Genomic DNA, 15,565 nt, shown 5'->3' with positions numbered 1-15,565 from the left:
ATCCAGGTAACAGATTGAATTAGCCCATTAGGTGATGCTGACTATATTTATTCTCCACTTGACCGCTGCAGCTTCAGCTCAAAATAAGAATCTCTGTTCTGGCATAGTGGTTGTTTATTGTTTTTTGCCTTTAAAATATAGCAGTTTCTGCTGATTCCTGAATCTTGATAGTAAATCTTCTCACTCATATTTGCTATAATAGTATTAAGTATCTATCAAGCATACTTTAAAGCAATATGAGATTATTTAACTCAAAGTGTGGAAAAAAAGGCAGGGCAATAAACAATTTGTGTCATACTCCTTTTAATATTGACCAAGCCATTCCTCCAGATAACAATTGCCAGCCATTCTATTCATAAATGTGAAATCTGGCCAACTTTTAAATAACAGTAGGTTAGAATTCATGCCTAGTTCATTGGTAAAGTTCTCAACTTTTCAAAATCATTTCGGTGGAGAGAAATAAATACAGCATAAATAACATTTTTCACTGGAAACCTGTAAACTACAGCATTTAACAGACACTCTATAAAAACTCAGGCCTGACTCGCCTAGTCATTAGCCTGCACAAGTATGGCCAATACTTATTTATAATATTTCAAAGAAGTTCCTTATAAAGAGATTTGAACTTAAATTTCTCCTGAGGTTTTCTTAAGATGTTATTGATCTCTGCCAACTTTGTGAGGAAGTTTGTTTTTAAATTTCTGAGAAGAAGTGTGGGAAGCCTCTTCCAGAAGAAATTAGAAAATGCTAAGTATTCTCTGGATCTGAGTGACACACACACTTGTGTTCACTTACTACTACTAGTGTGTGTAGTGCACACACACAATGGTGCCCATTATAAAATTATGGCAAATATATAATATACACACTCCCCCCACACATATATACAAAGGAAATCTAGTAACATTTACCACAAACGTATGCAAATAAAAAATGCAGACTGAATCAACTGTACATGGGAATATACTAGGTATTTTACCCTAAACTTTGTATAGCTTAAACATGATCTGGAAAAACAAAAGTGAGCTCAAAATCAAATCAAGTGACAATTAAGTCCATACCGAATAGCCCAGTGTCTACATCTTCATTTTTCAAATTCTCAGCATGCAACTCTGTAAATACAAAGAGGGGCTTAGGTAGAAAAGTAAGATTATTATATAATTTGAGGAATAACTCAAAGGCTGGGAAGACATTGTGGGCCTGCCAAAAGTGCTCTGGAGTCAGAAAGAACTAGGTTCAGATTCTGATTCAATTTACTAGCTATGTAACCTTCAGCAAGCAAATGAGACCTCTTACAGGAGTCAACTACCATATGTATTTATTTCCTAGACAGGATGTCATTGCCTATGGTTGTTGTGAAAACATTTTATGTAATACAAATTAAAGGGCATAACAGATTTTGAGTTCAGTTCCTTTTTTTCAAAAAAAGCAGTTCAATGTCTTCTGCAATGGACTTCCAATGGTTTTGCAACATTATGACACAAAGGCAGTCTTTCAGAGCAGAAGAGAAATAAACTACCTACAAAACTATCAGCGTTGCAGTAAAAAAGAGGAGGGGAGTGATAAAGAAATGAAACATTGGCAGCCAAACACTTAAGATTGACGACTGTTCACACCCAATACCATTTTATGAAGAGGTAAAACTCACACATTAACTATCCATCTGCTTTCTGTATGAAAATCAAGCATGGTAAGCTATTAGATGCCATCTGCAGCCAACTAGGGACTGAGAAGCAATGAGGAAAAATAAAAACTGGAATATTCAATTTTATTTAGTGAAGCAAAGCTAAAACTTGAGTGACAATGTGTTTGGTGCTCTTCATGCATAAAGTTTTTTAGTTTTAATTTTTCTTTTTCAATTTGGTTAAGGTCATACACTAGTGAGATTGAGATTTAAACTCAAGTCTGATTCTTTCCACCATAATATACAATAGCCAACCACATAACACATCTGTATAAACCTGGAAAAGACTTTCAAAGTACACCTACTTTTATTCCAATCTGGCCAATATGTCAACTTAAGATACAGAAAAAAATAAAATTATTAGAGGAAAAGCCGACTACGTCGGGCAATAGAATTTTGCGCACTGCATCTGGTTACGAACAATACAAAACTGAGAGGTTAATGATTTTACCTATAAAAGTAGAAACTTGGGCTGTGGAATGGTAATCCTTGTCCTTAAGGATTTCTGGGTGTACAGAGGAATCGGTGGATAGTACATCTTTAACCATTTGTGGATCAAAGCCTTTGAACATATATAGCCAGTTTTAATTACACAAACTTTTCACGGGCTCTTTTTAATGGTGGTTGGTCTGCATTTTGCTTAATTGTGCCAATATGTCCACCACACGTGTTCGCTGACTTCAAGTTATTTCTTCAAGAGTACCCATTAAACCAAAAGATCCCTTCTTAAAATGGGTCTTCTGGTCATAGACCAGGGCCCCTCACCTAGGGAAAGACAAAAGGGGGAAGAGCAAAGAAAGGTGCAGATGAGGGATCTGGGTGAAAGTGGCTGCCAGCTTGCCGACTTTTGGTTGGGCGGGGGAAAACGGAGTTGATGGAGGAATGAACCACGGCCTTGATCTGGACAGACTCTCAAGGCCTGGGCTTCAGTACCTTTAACGATCATGTAGGTGATCGCGAGGAGGATGGCGAGGAGGATGGCGAACAGCAGAGAACAGAAAACAGAGAGGACCTGAACCGGCCACCGGCGAGCCTGAGCTCGGCTGCCCGCAGCCGCCGGGAAGATACCATTACGCTTATCAAGCAGGACCGGCGACTCATCCCCTTCCTGAGAGAAAAGCGAGCCCCTTCTGGGCTCCGACGACGCCCCAACCGAGAATTCCGCCCGCAGATCGCGGGCCACTTGGTCGCATCCCTCTTCCTCGTCGACTTCGCCTTCACCCCAACTGTCTCCCTGACTAAAGGAGGAATATACCGGCCGAGGCAAAGGGACCGGGGTGCCCAAGCCGCGGCGACGCGGGGCCAAGCGCCTACCGCTCTCCACAAACGACATGGCGGGAAAGACCGAGCGACCCGCGGCTTCTCCCACCAGCCACGCCCCGCCCCCACAGCAGCCAATCAGCAGCCGGGAGCCCTAGCGGCCTCCACCAACCGGACCTGGCGCGCAGGGGTGGACCAGGGTGGGCGGTGGTACGTAGAGGGAACCGTGTACCCCAAGGAGAGGCTGGATGCCCCTGGACTAGAGTCCGACACTGGGGCCGTAGGCGGGAGGAGGAGCAGGAAAGCAGGCAGGCAGAAGCAAGCCGAGGCCGAAGGTAGCCGATTCTCCTCTCCCTGCAGCGCTTCGTGCCGGCCAGAGACCTCCGCCATCGCCGCGTCACCTCCAGGCAAGGGCGCGCCCGGGGACCCCGAAGCCGCATCTGCTTGATGCTGGGTCCTAGCGCCCGCCCTTGTCCCTTCAGTACACATTCCCGAACTTATTTGCTTTATCCCTTATTCCCTTCTACGCTCGCAAGCTTCCCCGGCTTTCCGGCAGCTCTCCGCCCCAGGCTCTCGCCCTACCTTTAACTGCCCAGCCCTTATCTCTTGTTCGCGTCGTTCTCCCCGCCCATACCACAACTTCCCTCCAGGCTGTTCGACACGCCTCCTTCCTCCTCCGCCCCAGTGCGCGCCCTCCATCCGGTGCGTACGGAGCTCGAACCCTCTCCTCAGGACCCCTCCTCTCGCCTTCCCCGCCCCCTCCCCTCAGCCTTGAGCACCGCGCGCGCGCGCAGCTGGCCCCAGCCACCAATAAAGCTAGACGCTGCTTATCCCCTGCCTCCCCCGACGCCTCCCCTGGCAGCCTCAGGTTTGTCGGGCGTACGTAACTAGGGCGGGGGGTGGGGGGTGAAGGTGGCAGGTCCCCACTGCCCCACCCCCTATGGGGTGAGGCGGTCTAAGCTCGGGAAGCTGGGACACAGTTGTCTTCCCTTCCCCCGAGGAAGTTGGTGGAGTTTTCCCAGCAGAGGACTCGGCGCAGAAACTTCCTCCGTCCCCCTTCCCCCTCCAATGCAGGCGGTGCCGAGTGAGGCTGAGGCTGGGGGCGAATCGCCGCAGAGCTGTGTGTCGACGGCGCACACTGATTGGACAGCCGGGAAGCCTGTCAGCTTATTGGCGCCGCTGGTCCCGCCCCATAGCTCAGGGCAGCCTTTAACCTTTAGCCCCAGCGGGCGCCAGCCACTCAGATCGCTTCTTGTTGGTATGTGTAGCGGCAGTGGCCGCCGGCGGAGCAGTCTGAGCCCGACGATGAGGCCGGGGACTGGAGCCGAGCGTGGAGGCCTCATGGTGAGTGAAATGGAGAACCATCCTTCCTCGCGGGGTCCCGGGGACGGGGAACGGAGATTGTCCGGCTCAAGCCTTTGCTCCAGTTCTTGGGTCTCTGCTGACGGCTTCCTGAGGAGACGGCCCTCGGTAAGGGATCGGTGGGGCAGGGAGAAAGCGGCACAATGAAAAACGGAGTCAGAGAGACAGGAAGCTTTCTCCAAAAGGAGAAGAAGATAAGAGTGGACGAAGGAAGAGCTCGAGATGGTGGGATATGTACCGAGGGAGAGAAATGGAGGGCGGGGATGCACAAAGAGGATGTGGGACCCTGGGAGTTCCCAGTAGGCTTGGCCTAGGCAGGTGCGCTGTGAATGTGCTGGGCCCTGGGCGGGGTAAGCGTATTGGAGCCATAGGCCTAATTTAGCAGGCAGGGGGAGGCGGAGAATTGATTCTGAGAGAGGCTGCCAAAATTTGATTTCACTAGCAGTGGTGGTGGTCTGCAGGGGGGACTGTTGGGAAAATTGGCAGGGAATAATTATCTGGTTTTAAAACCTGGAACAATGGACACATAGGTAAAGAAAGTAGTTGTCTTTTAAAAGCGTATTAATATGGATGAATCCGTTGTTTGCATTTAGTGTCTGTGACAGAAACTCATCTTTGAAAATGTTTTTGGCAGGAGGAATTTTATCTGTCTTAAAGGCTTTGTTAGGAAATAGTATGTTTATCTGTTAGGTATGAAGTGTTTCTGGGTACCCACACTGTTTGTGTTTTATAAGATCAGCCCTCATCTGAGTTAATTGGGTAAATTCAGCATTTTGAAGTATAAAATCAGAAGGGTTATAAAATAACAGAAGCTGGCTATCTCTTATATCTGTGTGAAATAGGACAAAGTTGTGGTTTTCACCATAACAGTTTTAAAATTAGCATTCAATACATATTTTCCAAGCTTAGCAAGCCAATTAGTAGCTGATTAAATCAGTGCTTTTTTTAAGATCCAGCTGTCCAATAATGATCTTAACTTTTTCCATTTTGTTATGGAGTTTGCAAGCTCATTATAAATCATGCACAGTGCGTTTTGTTTAAAACAAGGAGATGTAAATTGGCCCAATAATGTAATCATAGATTAGCCTAATATACCACTGCAGGTAAATGATTTGTTGAAACGAGATTTTTTTAGAAACATTTAGTGTTATGTGCTAATTTTTAAATTTTCACTACTTTTCAGATGGGGCACCCTGGCATGCATTATGCCCCAATGGGAATGCACCCTATGGGACAGAGAGCAAATATGCCTCCTGTACCTCATGGAATGATGCCACAAATGATGCCCCCTATGGGAGGGCCACCAATGGGACAAGTAAGAATGTTTTTGTATTATTTTGTATGGTTTGTTTTTGCTTCAGTTAATATTGTGTCAAGATTTCTAAATCTAAGTCAATACTTGTAGCTGTTTAAGGATTAGTTTATGCTCAGGTAATTTCAGATAAGGCAGGTGTTGAATCATGACTGTAACCAAAGGTTGAATGTAATGGAAAAGTCTTTAGAAAAAATTTGCTGACTATCTCAACAAAACTAAGCGTGTTTTTTGTTTTATTTTGTTTTTTAAAATTAAAGGTAACTGTACATCTAGGGTTTTTAATCTAACGACTTTTTTCAAGCGTGTTCAGTTGAAGTTAATGATGTAAAAGTAATTGTTATCTGATATGTCAACTTGTTTTGGTGGGCTATGTAAATGCATAGACTCTGAAAACAGCAATTGGTTAGGCCTTTGGCTTAGAATGAATTTTATTCCTGAAGTATTTTCCCCTTTGTGTGTGGGTGTGGGGGGAGGGGGAGGAATTTCTTCTGTATAGTTCTGATTCTTCATAGGACAGTGCCAAATCAGTAGTTCATTTTACACCATATATATATATTTTTTTAATGCTTATTGCTTCTGCACTCCTGCTTATGAGCCGTCCCTTCCGTCTCTAGCATAAATTGTGAATGGACATTTTATGGGAGTAATTTGGATCAAAAGGTTTTAATGCTGACTCAGTGACTTTGGTAGAACTGAGTTTCTAGAGGAGTATCCAAGAAAGGTAACAGGTTCAGTTAGTTACCATGAATAATTTTGTGTACTATGTTAGGTTCTACAGTACACAGATCCCTAGGTGGCTGGGTTATTTCCTTTTGAGTATCTAGATAAATCATCAAAAATGTAGGCTAACAAAGTATTTTTGGAAAGCCAATTATGTATGTTCTTTTGCTAACTAGTGCTGTTTACTTTGGTAATCATTTAAGCCTTGATGGTTAAAGTTTTGGTGAAATTGCAGTGTAAAAAGGAGCTTGCTATGTGTATCTCTCTTTTTACATAACTTCAAGAGTAGAAGGGCATAATGTCAGGTGGTTTTCTTCTTTTTTATTTGAAGTATAGCCCTTAATTTTGTATTAAAATCTTTGTTCAAAGGCACCAGGCTCAAAAGATTCTGCCTGCAGGAGTTCTTTAAATAAAAGTCTTTTACTCTGTTATTCTAGAATAACACAAATTTTAGAACTCCCTAGGTGATGGAGAAACAACTCTGATTCCTCTTCTGTTTCTTCCCATCTCTAAGCAGCAAGGAACTCTTCTTGTTTTCTTGGTAGAGCTGCTCTGACTAGATAATGAGCTTTAAAAAATATTTATTCTTTAAATGCTCTGGTTCTTATTTAAAATTAGTTTCTTTCCACAGAAAGATAAAATAAAACAATTTGCTACTGCCAGATGCTTCTCTCTTTTCTGGGGCCTTCTGTTTCCATTGGGCCAATCAAGGTAAGTTTTGCAAGGGATTGACCTGTTTACCCTTGCTGTAATGGTGCTAGTGCACTACCAAAACCAAGATATCAGCTAGTCCTTTCTAATAAAATGCAGGTTTTATTTTTTAAAAGTACTTTCATGTATCTCGTTGACATAAGCTAGTCACAGTTTGCTTTATGGCCCTTTCTCTTTAGATATATCAGTGACCATCTTCCTAGTAAGTTTACTTGCTACTTGGTACACATCCATTCAGGCACTCCAGATTTTGCCTTATGGTTTTCTTCTATTTTTTTCCTAGGCCAGTATATGCCATGTGTTTTTAAGTATATCTGATTATTTAGATGTTTAGAATTCTTTCTCCCTCTGTTGGCTCCTGTTAGGATGATGAATGAATGTGTTAGGAAGGAGTCCAGCTCCTAGGGTTCTAAAAGAATCTCCATTGTTTTTCTCCAAATTATTTCATTCTGTCTTTTCCCCTTAATATCTAACAAATAGAGGGCCCAAATCTTGGTAAAGGTAATTCTTATTTTAGCTTTATACCAGACTGTGAGAACATGGATAATTTGAATCCTTAAATAATTCAGAAATCTTATTTGAAAATCTGTGAACATTTCCTTAAAAGTAAAAGTTGATAATAAGTAGCAAAATCAATCCTTTTTTCTGCATCATTTTATCTGTCTACCACCATCAGAAGTATTAATGAGCAGTAAGTGGTCAAAAGATAATTGAGAAGAAGTAGGGTGCCTCTATCATTCACAGAAGTGAAAGTTTCTAGGATTCTGCCATTCAGTTTTAAAAAATTAATTCACAAATTCTTGAGACTTTCAGACTGAAAATTATGGAACCTTCATATATTGACTAGTTTGCATTAAGATCTCATGCTGGGACCAGCTGAAGGCTAAAATTGGTGACACTCTTATTGCTAAATGATTGTCGTCTTTGGAATGTTACTGAATATGAAATATTAAAAGATGTTTGTAAAGTAATATGCAGACCAAACAGAATAACAATCTAGGGAAACCAAGGCTCATAATTTTTCAAATGCAGCAAGTTATTTAGCTTAGAGAAGGGTTTTTTTTTTTAATAATTCATGAGATAACCTAAATTTTTTCATGTTTATCTCTAACCTTCTATTGTGTAGGTTAAATTTGCCTATTTTGTACTATACATAATTTTATGGGAAAGTCATGCTTCTACTTTCACAGAATTATAGGATCTTACAGCTGGAAGGGACCTTACAAGTTGTATAAACTTTAAACGATATGTGACTTAAATAATAATTTTTGGAGGGATCACTGGTTCATGCCTGGTGGCAGTACTCAAAACTTTTCAGTAGAAATTTTCATCAAAGTATTATGTGAGAGGCTGTCTTCTTTGTATTTATAGTAAAGAATGTTATGCCTTTAAAATGTTTTCATGTCTTATTCTTTGTTGTCCCTTCTATGCAGAGGACATGAAAGTCTTGCCATTTTATCCCAGGTGATTTTGCCTTTTCTCAGGAGACTGCATTAGCTGGATCTTTTTTCCTTTCTTTTTTGAATCTTAGTTTTCCTCTTTTAATGAGAGAAGTGGAGAAAGAGACTTAAGGTCCCTTTCAGTTCTAACAGCCCATGATTTAATTCAGATCATTTAATTAGAAGAGTAGATAATATGAGATTTTATGAGTTGATGTAGAAATAAAAGAATAGAAAATTCTTTTAGTAATGCCTCCATAATTCTATTTATTCAGTACTTTTTTTTTTTTTTTCTTTTTTTTGGTCTTTGGTCAATCAAGTGATAAATAAATGATTTTTAAATTGATTTTTACAAATGAGTTTGATTTTCTTATTCTTATATTGAGTAAGGCAGGCTCTAACAGATCTTATTTTATTTCTATTCCTGCTGTCATCTGAGCCCAAGTCATCACACTTTCATGCCTAGGATACTCAACAATTTTCAAGCTGGTTTTCTGGCTTCAAGGCTGCCCTCTCTCCACCCTCCACGTGCCCCCCTCCCCCCAAAATTCTAGATTTCAGCATGTTATCTGCTTGCCCAAGAATCTCCAATGTTTTTCTGTTTATAGCATAGTATCTAAATTCCACAGCATAACTTTCAGGGATCTCCCATAGTACACATCAAAGCATGATACAAAGCTGCAGGTCTTCATAGTTCCTAATTTGAACCCAGGCTGGTCTTCTTCACAGTTCCTAATTTGATCCCAGGCTGTTCTTCTTTACAGTCCCTAATTTGAACCCAGCCTGGTCTTTTCATGTTATCTTGAGTAATTACATTAGTTCATGACTACAAGCTTATGCTGTCCTTCTTTCCCTCCTGCCCCCAGCTCGCTATCACCATGGACTTCCATTAGCTTTCCTAAGTTCTACTGTTTCAAGTCCTGCCTTCTCCAGGAGGTCATCAAAAACAACAACTGGCCAACATATACCTCCTCTTCAAATTATTAAAGAAAATCCAGTGTAATCCACCCAGAGCTCTTACTGTTTCACTTATTTTGGCACTTAGTTATTGACTTGTTTTGTTTTATGGTTTCTTATTTGCTTTGTTTTCCCAAAGAGTAATAGATTGTAAGCTCTTAGAGGGCAGGGGCTATGTTCTATACTTTTTAACAAGGCTTTGGGTGCTGAGCACAGTTCTTGGCCCATCACTGGTGCTCAGTAAAATACTTGTTGAATGAATGAAACAAATACGGAGATACTCTTTTCTGCAGTTTAAGTTAGGAAGTCAGTCCGTGTTACATGGGACTGTTTCCAGTGGTTATTTATGACTTTACATTGTTACCACATGTGACTTTACGTTGTTACCACATGTGACTTTATATTGTTACCACTTATTCTTGTTTTTAATGTCTTTCTCTTTACTGTTGCTTTTTCATTTGACAAAAATAGATAAATATTATGAAAGAAATAAGTAATTTTTGGTGAATAAAAGTAAAATACATGTTTTCATTTATTTTAAATTATAGGCAAATGTATTTCTGTGACACCGTTGATGGTTATCTCTTTAAGAGGTTTTACCCCACAGATTTTTCCATATGCTAGGATTTCCCAGCCCCTTAACAAGTCACAGTGGGGGCTAAGTTTCTAATACACAAAACTTGGAGAATACAATTCAAGCTTCAGTGAGTCTTGGGGAGACATAATTCAATCCACTACACATACCTATATTTATTTCTTTTAGTCATAAGTGTCTTGGATGCAGTGTTAGTATAACGAGGAATGATGTGTACCCTGCTGTCAAAGAACTTTCAGTCATTTCTGACAGAAGACAGAAACACACAGTTCATACAGGCATCTCAGAAATAACTGTAAGTTCCTTCTTTCTTGCTCAGTACACTCAAAGTGGAAATCGGTGAGAAATGGGTGATATGCTGTTAGCCATTTCTCTTAAGGGACTATACATAAAAATGGCAGGAAGTGAGGACTGTCATGTGTTGAAATATAGTTCGCTATATCTTAGACTTTTTTTTAAACAAAATCCTTATTTCAGTACAAATAGAATCATATTCATTAGGTCTTGATCTTCGGTTTGTTTGGGCTAAGACTTTAAATTACCTTTACATTAATGAATGAGCATTGAGTTCCTTTTTGAAAACAGGGGTTTGGTATAGTGTCTTTGGCCAAGTAGTGTCAAGAAAGTTGTTACTTTTCTGAAAGATGACCTTTTAGTAATTTGCAGGTCATTCTGTACTAATGATCATATATTCGTTAAATATAATAGAAAATTACCCTTTTTTTCCTTATACTGAAGTAAAGTATGATTTGGTTAGGTATAACAGTGAATTTAGCTTGAAAAAATTGGGGAAGGGGGTAATAATGGTTTTGTGTTCTTTTGTACTTTTGTCCATAGAAGTCTCAGGTGACTTTTTAGAGTAAGTTTTAAAGTCTTTATTCTGTATGTGTTAATCAAGACATCACAATTTGTTTGTATCCACAGTTAGTTTTTTTGAGCTTTTTTAAAAATAAAGTGATATAGTTCATATTTATTCAGCTCTATTTCTAAGTTTTTGTGTCATGTAACTTGTGGTAGAAAGAATTATAATTCTGCTACCATGCTTATATAAACCTTGAGATATTCATATACTTTATTAAATTTGTTCTTTCTGACTGAAAAGTGGGTTGGTTAGATAGATGTCCTGTTTATAGATGGGAATAGTGAGGCCCAGAGAGTTAAGTGAATTGGACAGTTACGATGCAGAGCCAGCAATAAATGTGATGCTTAATCTGGGATTGACTTATTACATGTATTGATTCCTGTTGAAGATGATGGCTTTACAAAATTTACTAGATGCCTTTAAAGAACCCAAGTGCTTGAGAGATAAGGAATAGATGAGGGAAGGGGCAACGTAAGAGATACCCTCATTATAAGAATTGAAAGAGAGCAGTGATAATAAAATAGCTATCATATCATTTATTGAGCACTGTTCTAAATGCCTTACATGTATTATCCCATTTGATCCCTACAATAATCCTATTAGATGGTTACTACTTTTCCCATTGATGAGGAAATTTAGGTCCAAAGATATCAAGTAAATGAGCCCAAGTTCACTAAGCTGCTAAGTGGTTAACCTGAGATACGAATTCTGCCAATCTGAATTCAGAGTGCACTTAACACCTGTGCTAGGTTGCTTCTCTGTAGAGCAGTGTAAGATTGTGTAATTAATTGAGTTAACCTCCTTAGAATCTGAAGGGGTAGCTATACTTCAGCAATTCTAAATTCTCTAGGTTAAGAGAGTATAAGCAAACTAAATTTTGAGTAGTGGCAATTGTCTTATTAAGTGGTAGCATTCTATTCCACCTGATTTTGTGCAAACGTTGTCTACTTTTTATGTATTTAAATATTTATTGTCAAAAAATGACATCCTGAGTTTATATTACTCTAGATGGAGAGGAAGTAAGGTTAAATGATTTTTCCAAAATGCAGCCACTTACTTTGGGTTGCTAAGAGTATGCTTTAAACATAGGTATTTCTGTTTATTTCCAATTGATTTGGTATTTATTTCCATTTAAAGATTATTTTTTCATTTATTTAAAGATTTTTTGCATTTATTTGTATATTTATTCATAAGGTAATTTAGTGATATATGAGTGTAGTTGTTTCTGAACTGTAATTAATAGCCTTTGTGGGCTATACTTATAGAATTTGACTTCATAACATTTGAAAGGAACCAAGTATAAAGGCAAAAATCAAACTTAAGTTATCAATTTGCAACTACAGGCTTGCAGCAAGAATGGTTTTTAAAAATAACCAAATTTAGGAGTCAATATTTTTCTAGATGATTTTCTATAAGGCAAGACAAAAGATAGTTCAGGTTGTTAGTGGTTTCTTTCCAGCAGGAAAAACTTTAGGAAATAATTATGAAGAAAATACCTTGTGAAGTCCCCATGTGAAGATCTTCAATTTTGTTTTCTTTTCATATCATAGTAAAATTGGACTAATTTAGTTTCCCTGTTGTATAGCTTATTTGCTGTAGCATTGATAATTGCTTTTATTTTATTGCACCTTTCATTTTCATTTTTAAAATATATAGGGTGATAAATGAAACATGCTTGTTTATGTCTAACATTAGAAACTTACTGGGATGCTAAGAATGACTGAAAAGGTTGCATGGCACACCTTAGCGTTTAATCATTTGTTTTTATTTTCGTCACAATGGTGATTCTTCTGAGAGTACTTGATAATTGGTTTTGTAACTTTTATTGTTAAAAGAATAGGAAATAGAAATATACAGATAAATTTGTTTATATGGTATGTATATATACACAAATGTTTGGCCACTTATGATTAAAGCATATCAAATATAGTATATCATTTATTTATGTTTTTCAAGATGCCAAAGTGTTCATAAAATTCAGATGTCTGCTATTTTAAGAAATTAAGTTTGTCTCATATACATGTCTTTCACCATCCTCATCCTCTCCGTTTCTGATCTTAACAACTAAAAATTTTTAATTATAGCACTTTACATATTTGTCAATGTAGTTTACATGGAAATTTTTGTCAATGTAGTTTACATGGAAATTTTTACAGCATTACATGATTTTGATTTTATAATATGCTTCACATTAAGCTGAAGAATGATATAGCTCATGGAATTTGTTGTGGCATTACTGTAGCAAGTAAGTTAAAAATTTTTCCTTTTAATCATTTTGAACCAACATCCCATTTTCATTTAACTTAAAATATCATCAGTAGTGAGACTATTATTTTATGTGCCAGAGAGAGAGAGAGAGAGAGAGAGAGAGAGAACCTCAAATGGGAAGTCCACAAATAAAGACTGCAGATAAAGCTGGAGCACCGAAGGGCTATACTGTGGATGTGAAGCAAGAAGTATACCTACCATGCAAAAAAAGACAGGAAAGAAACTTGAATGTCTCGACTTTGGTTATTGGGAGGAGGGAGGGGAAAATCACTTCTGAGGATTTGAATCACAAACCAATTCTCATAAGCTTGCAGCCAAGATTCCCACTAGTAGTGGTGTTAAAACAGACAAAAAGGATAGTGATTTACAAAATGTTGAAGGTCTCAGATTGATGGTGCTGCCAAGTGACTGGCATAAGTCAACACAAATCCTATGAAAGAATTCAACTTCAAAGACAGGGACTGTAAAATGTATCTCCATGTTATGTGTATCCTAAAATTAATGGAAAATGGGAATCATAACATTTCCATAAACAGGCTTTTCTGTGATGCTCAAGCCTCTGGGGAAACTATAAAATTTGTCAAATTCTTTTCAAACAAAGTATAGTATTTTGCATATTTATGGTTTTGTTCTTTGGCTTCATATTAATAACATCACAGTTTTGGTTTAAAATTATATTAATGCTGTATTTGCTTTCAGAATATTCAGTTGTACATAATTTAAGAATCTCGCAGATAAGTTTGTCAGGTAAAATAAGCTTATTAACAAGTTGCCACTGCCCAGAATTTTCAGACATACTGAGGGAGAATGTTGATTTTTATTTGATGTTAAATCTCATTTTATAGCCAATACCATGAATTCCAGTCTAAAGGAAAATTGAGGTGTTTTAAAATTTGATGTATGGGAAGTAGGACAATTAAAGAGACAGCACTGTCAAATTCTGTTCTTTAATGATTTTCAGATACTGTTTGCTGTGAGTCTCATCAGCCTGATCTAGAAAATAGAAAACTCTTCTTATATGCAGGGCTTTTTGTGGCTTTGTTTTTAAAATGGGATTTGATCTTTGTGTGTGTTACAAAGTCAGAATATTTCAAATTGAAATTACCTTCATTTCTACAGTCTGCTACTATGTCGGAATGTCCTATTGCATTATGGAGATTTTGCCCCACTTTAAAAAATACCTTTAATTCTTAATGAGAAATTACTTTCATTTGTCTTTCTCTTAAATTTTCAAACTTTCATTTTCAACTTAGCTTAGAATTCTGGTTTTGGATATGTTACTAGTTTTTGATTTTTATATGTAGCCCATTTTAACTAACAGTCTGTTTCTGTGTCGTGCACATCATGCTTCCGGGTTGCTTCCCACCCCCGCCCCCCCACCCCCATAACCAGTTACTTGACTCGATTTTGCATTAACCTAAGGCAGAATTAATGTGAGGGTATATCTTTTGGAGTGGGGGGTGGGGAGTATGTGCTGGAAGCAAGCCTAGTTCTTATTTGATTGTATACTTTTTTCCCTCGGTGTTTAAGTTATTTCTCTAATTTTCTCAGTCTGGATGTCGGAGGCTTTTCAATGCTTCTATTTTCAATTTCTGTAACTTTTTAAAAAAATATTATTTTGATTGTATATGCCAAGTAGCCACAAAATTCTTCTAGTCACAGTTTCTGTTAAGTTCTTATTTAGTGGTGTTTAAACAATTTATTGGTTGTTTTTTAATCCATTGACTCCATGCTACTTCATTTTAATAGGTACATTAGCCTTGTTTTGCTTCATGAATTGACTTTTACAAGTAATAAAATTCATTCAATGTGTGACTGTTCTTGTCTGCATTTAGTAGGCTTAATCTATATGTTCCTGTTGACCAATATCCTTATTTCTTTTCTGTTGTTCCTATTTTTCAAATTGTTCATTTAATTTGAAGGTGTTGAATAACTGGTTACTTTGTTCCAATACCTATGATTATTATATGTAATTTTTGTCCCCCTCCTGGTTTCCTTAGATCCTTTTGCTGTTTATATTAAAATCAAAATCGTGGTATTATACTAATATAGATGAGCATTGGGTCAAATCTTTTTGAAACTTAAGTTAATCGTCATGATTTCTGTTCATACTTAGTACAGATTAATTCATAGAGTTGAGTGGCAGTCATTGATAAAGTAGATTGAGCTCCCAAACTAAAAACTTCAGATATTTATGTGTGTACTTTATTAAATTTTCTGTACAAGAGAGGGGATAGATGATTTGTGGTTTACCAAGTTTTTTTTTTTTTATGTATTTGGAGTCACTGTTTGGATCTTGAGCACACTCATTTTGGATCTAGGATTTTGGAAAGAGCCAGATTGCCATAAAATTTGTTAAATACAGATATTAAAAATCAAAGGTGAAAAACAT

At 38.1% G+C, this 15,565-nt stretch overlaps 2 protein-coding genes across 13 annotated transcripts in view; one reads left to right on the top strand and one right to left on the bottom strand.

Moving 5' to 3' along the window:
• Positions 1-3,032, bottom strand: part of ARL6IP6 (ADP ribosylation factor like GTPase 6 interacting protein 6) — a 52,941-nt gene extending 49,909 nt beyond the window's left edge. For 4 of the 5 annotated variants that reach the window (XM_063080297.1, XM_063080271.1, XM_063080282.1 and 1 more), the window contains exons 1-2: positions 2,618-3,032; positions 1,062-1,112 (exon numbers count right to left, since the gene is read on the bottom strand). In XM_063080297.1, the coding sequence (XP_062936367.1) occupies positions 1,062-1,112; positions 2,618-3,017 (451 nt within the window). In that variant the 5' untranslated portion in view covers positions 3,018-3,032. The remainder of the gene's footprint in view (positions 1-1,061; positions 1,113-2,617) is intronic. The other variant, XM_063080277.1, reaches the window with a different exon arrangement.
• Positions 3,033-3,997: 965 nt separating this feature from the next.
• Positions 3,998-15,565, top strand: part of PRPF40A (pre-mRNA processing factor 40 homolog A) — a 52,719-nt gene continuing 41,151 nt past the window's right edge. For 4 of the 8 annotated variants that reach the window (XM_063080236.1, XM_063080226.1, XM_063080216.1 and 1 more), the window contains exons 1-2: positions 4,132-4,414; positions 5,490-5,621. In XM_063080236.1, coding sequence (XP_062936306.1) covers positions 4,205-4,414; positions 5,490-5,621 — 342 coding nt within the window. In that variant the 5' untranslated portion in view covers positions 4,132-4,204. Of the gene's footprint in view, positions 4,415-5,489; positions 5,622-15,565 lie in introns of all 8 variants that reach the window. The other 4 variants (XM_063080258.1, XM_063080253.1, XM_063080246.1 and 1 more) reach the window with 2 other exon arrangements.

The sequence above is a fragment of the Cynocephalus volans genome, chromosome 1 (genome assembly GCF_027409185.1).
Source record: "Cynocephalus volans isolate mCynVol1 chromosome 1, mCynVol1.pri, whole genome shotgun sequence".
In the NCBI taxonomy this organism is placed as follows: domain Eukaryota; kingdom Metazoa; phylum Chordata; class Mammalia; order Dermoptera; family Cynocephalidae; genus Cynocephalus; species Cynocephalus volans.
This window is presented reverse-complemented; position numbering and strand designations above follow the sequence as displayed.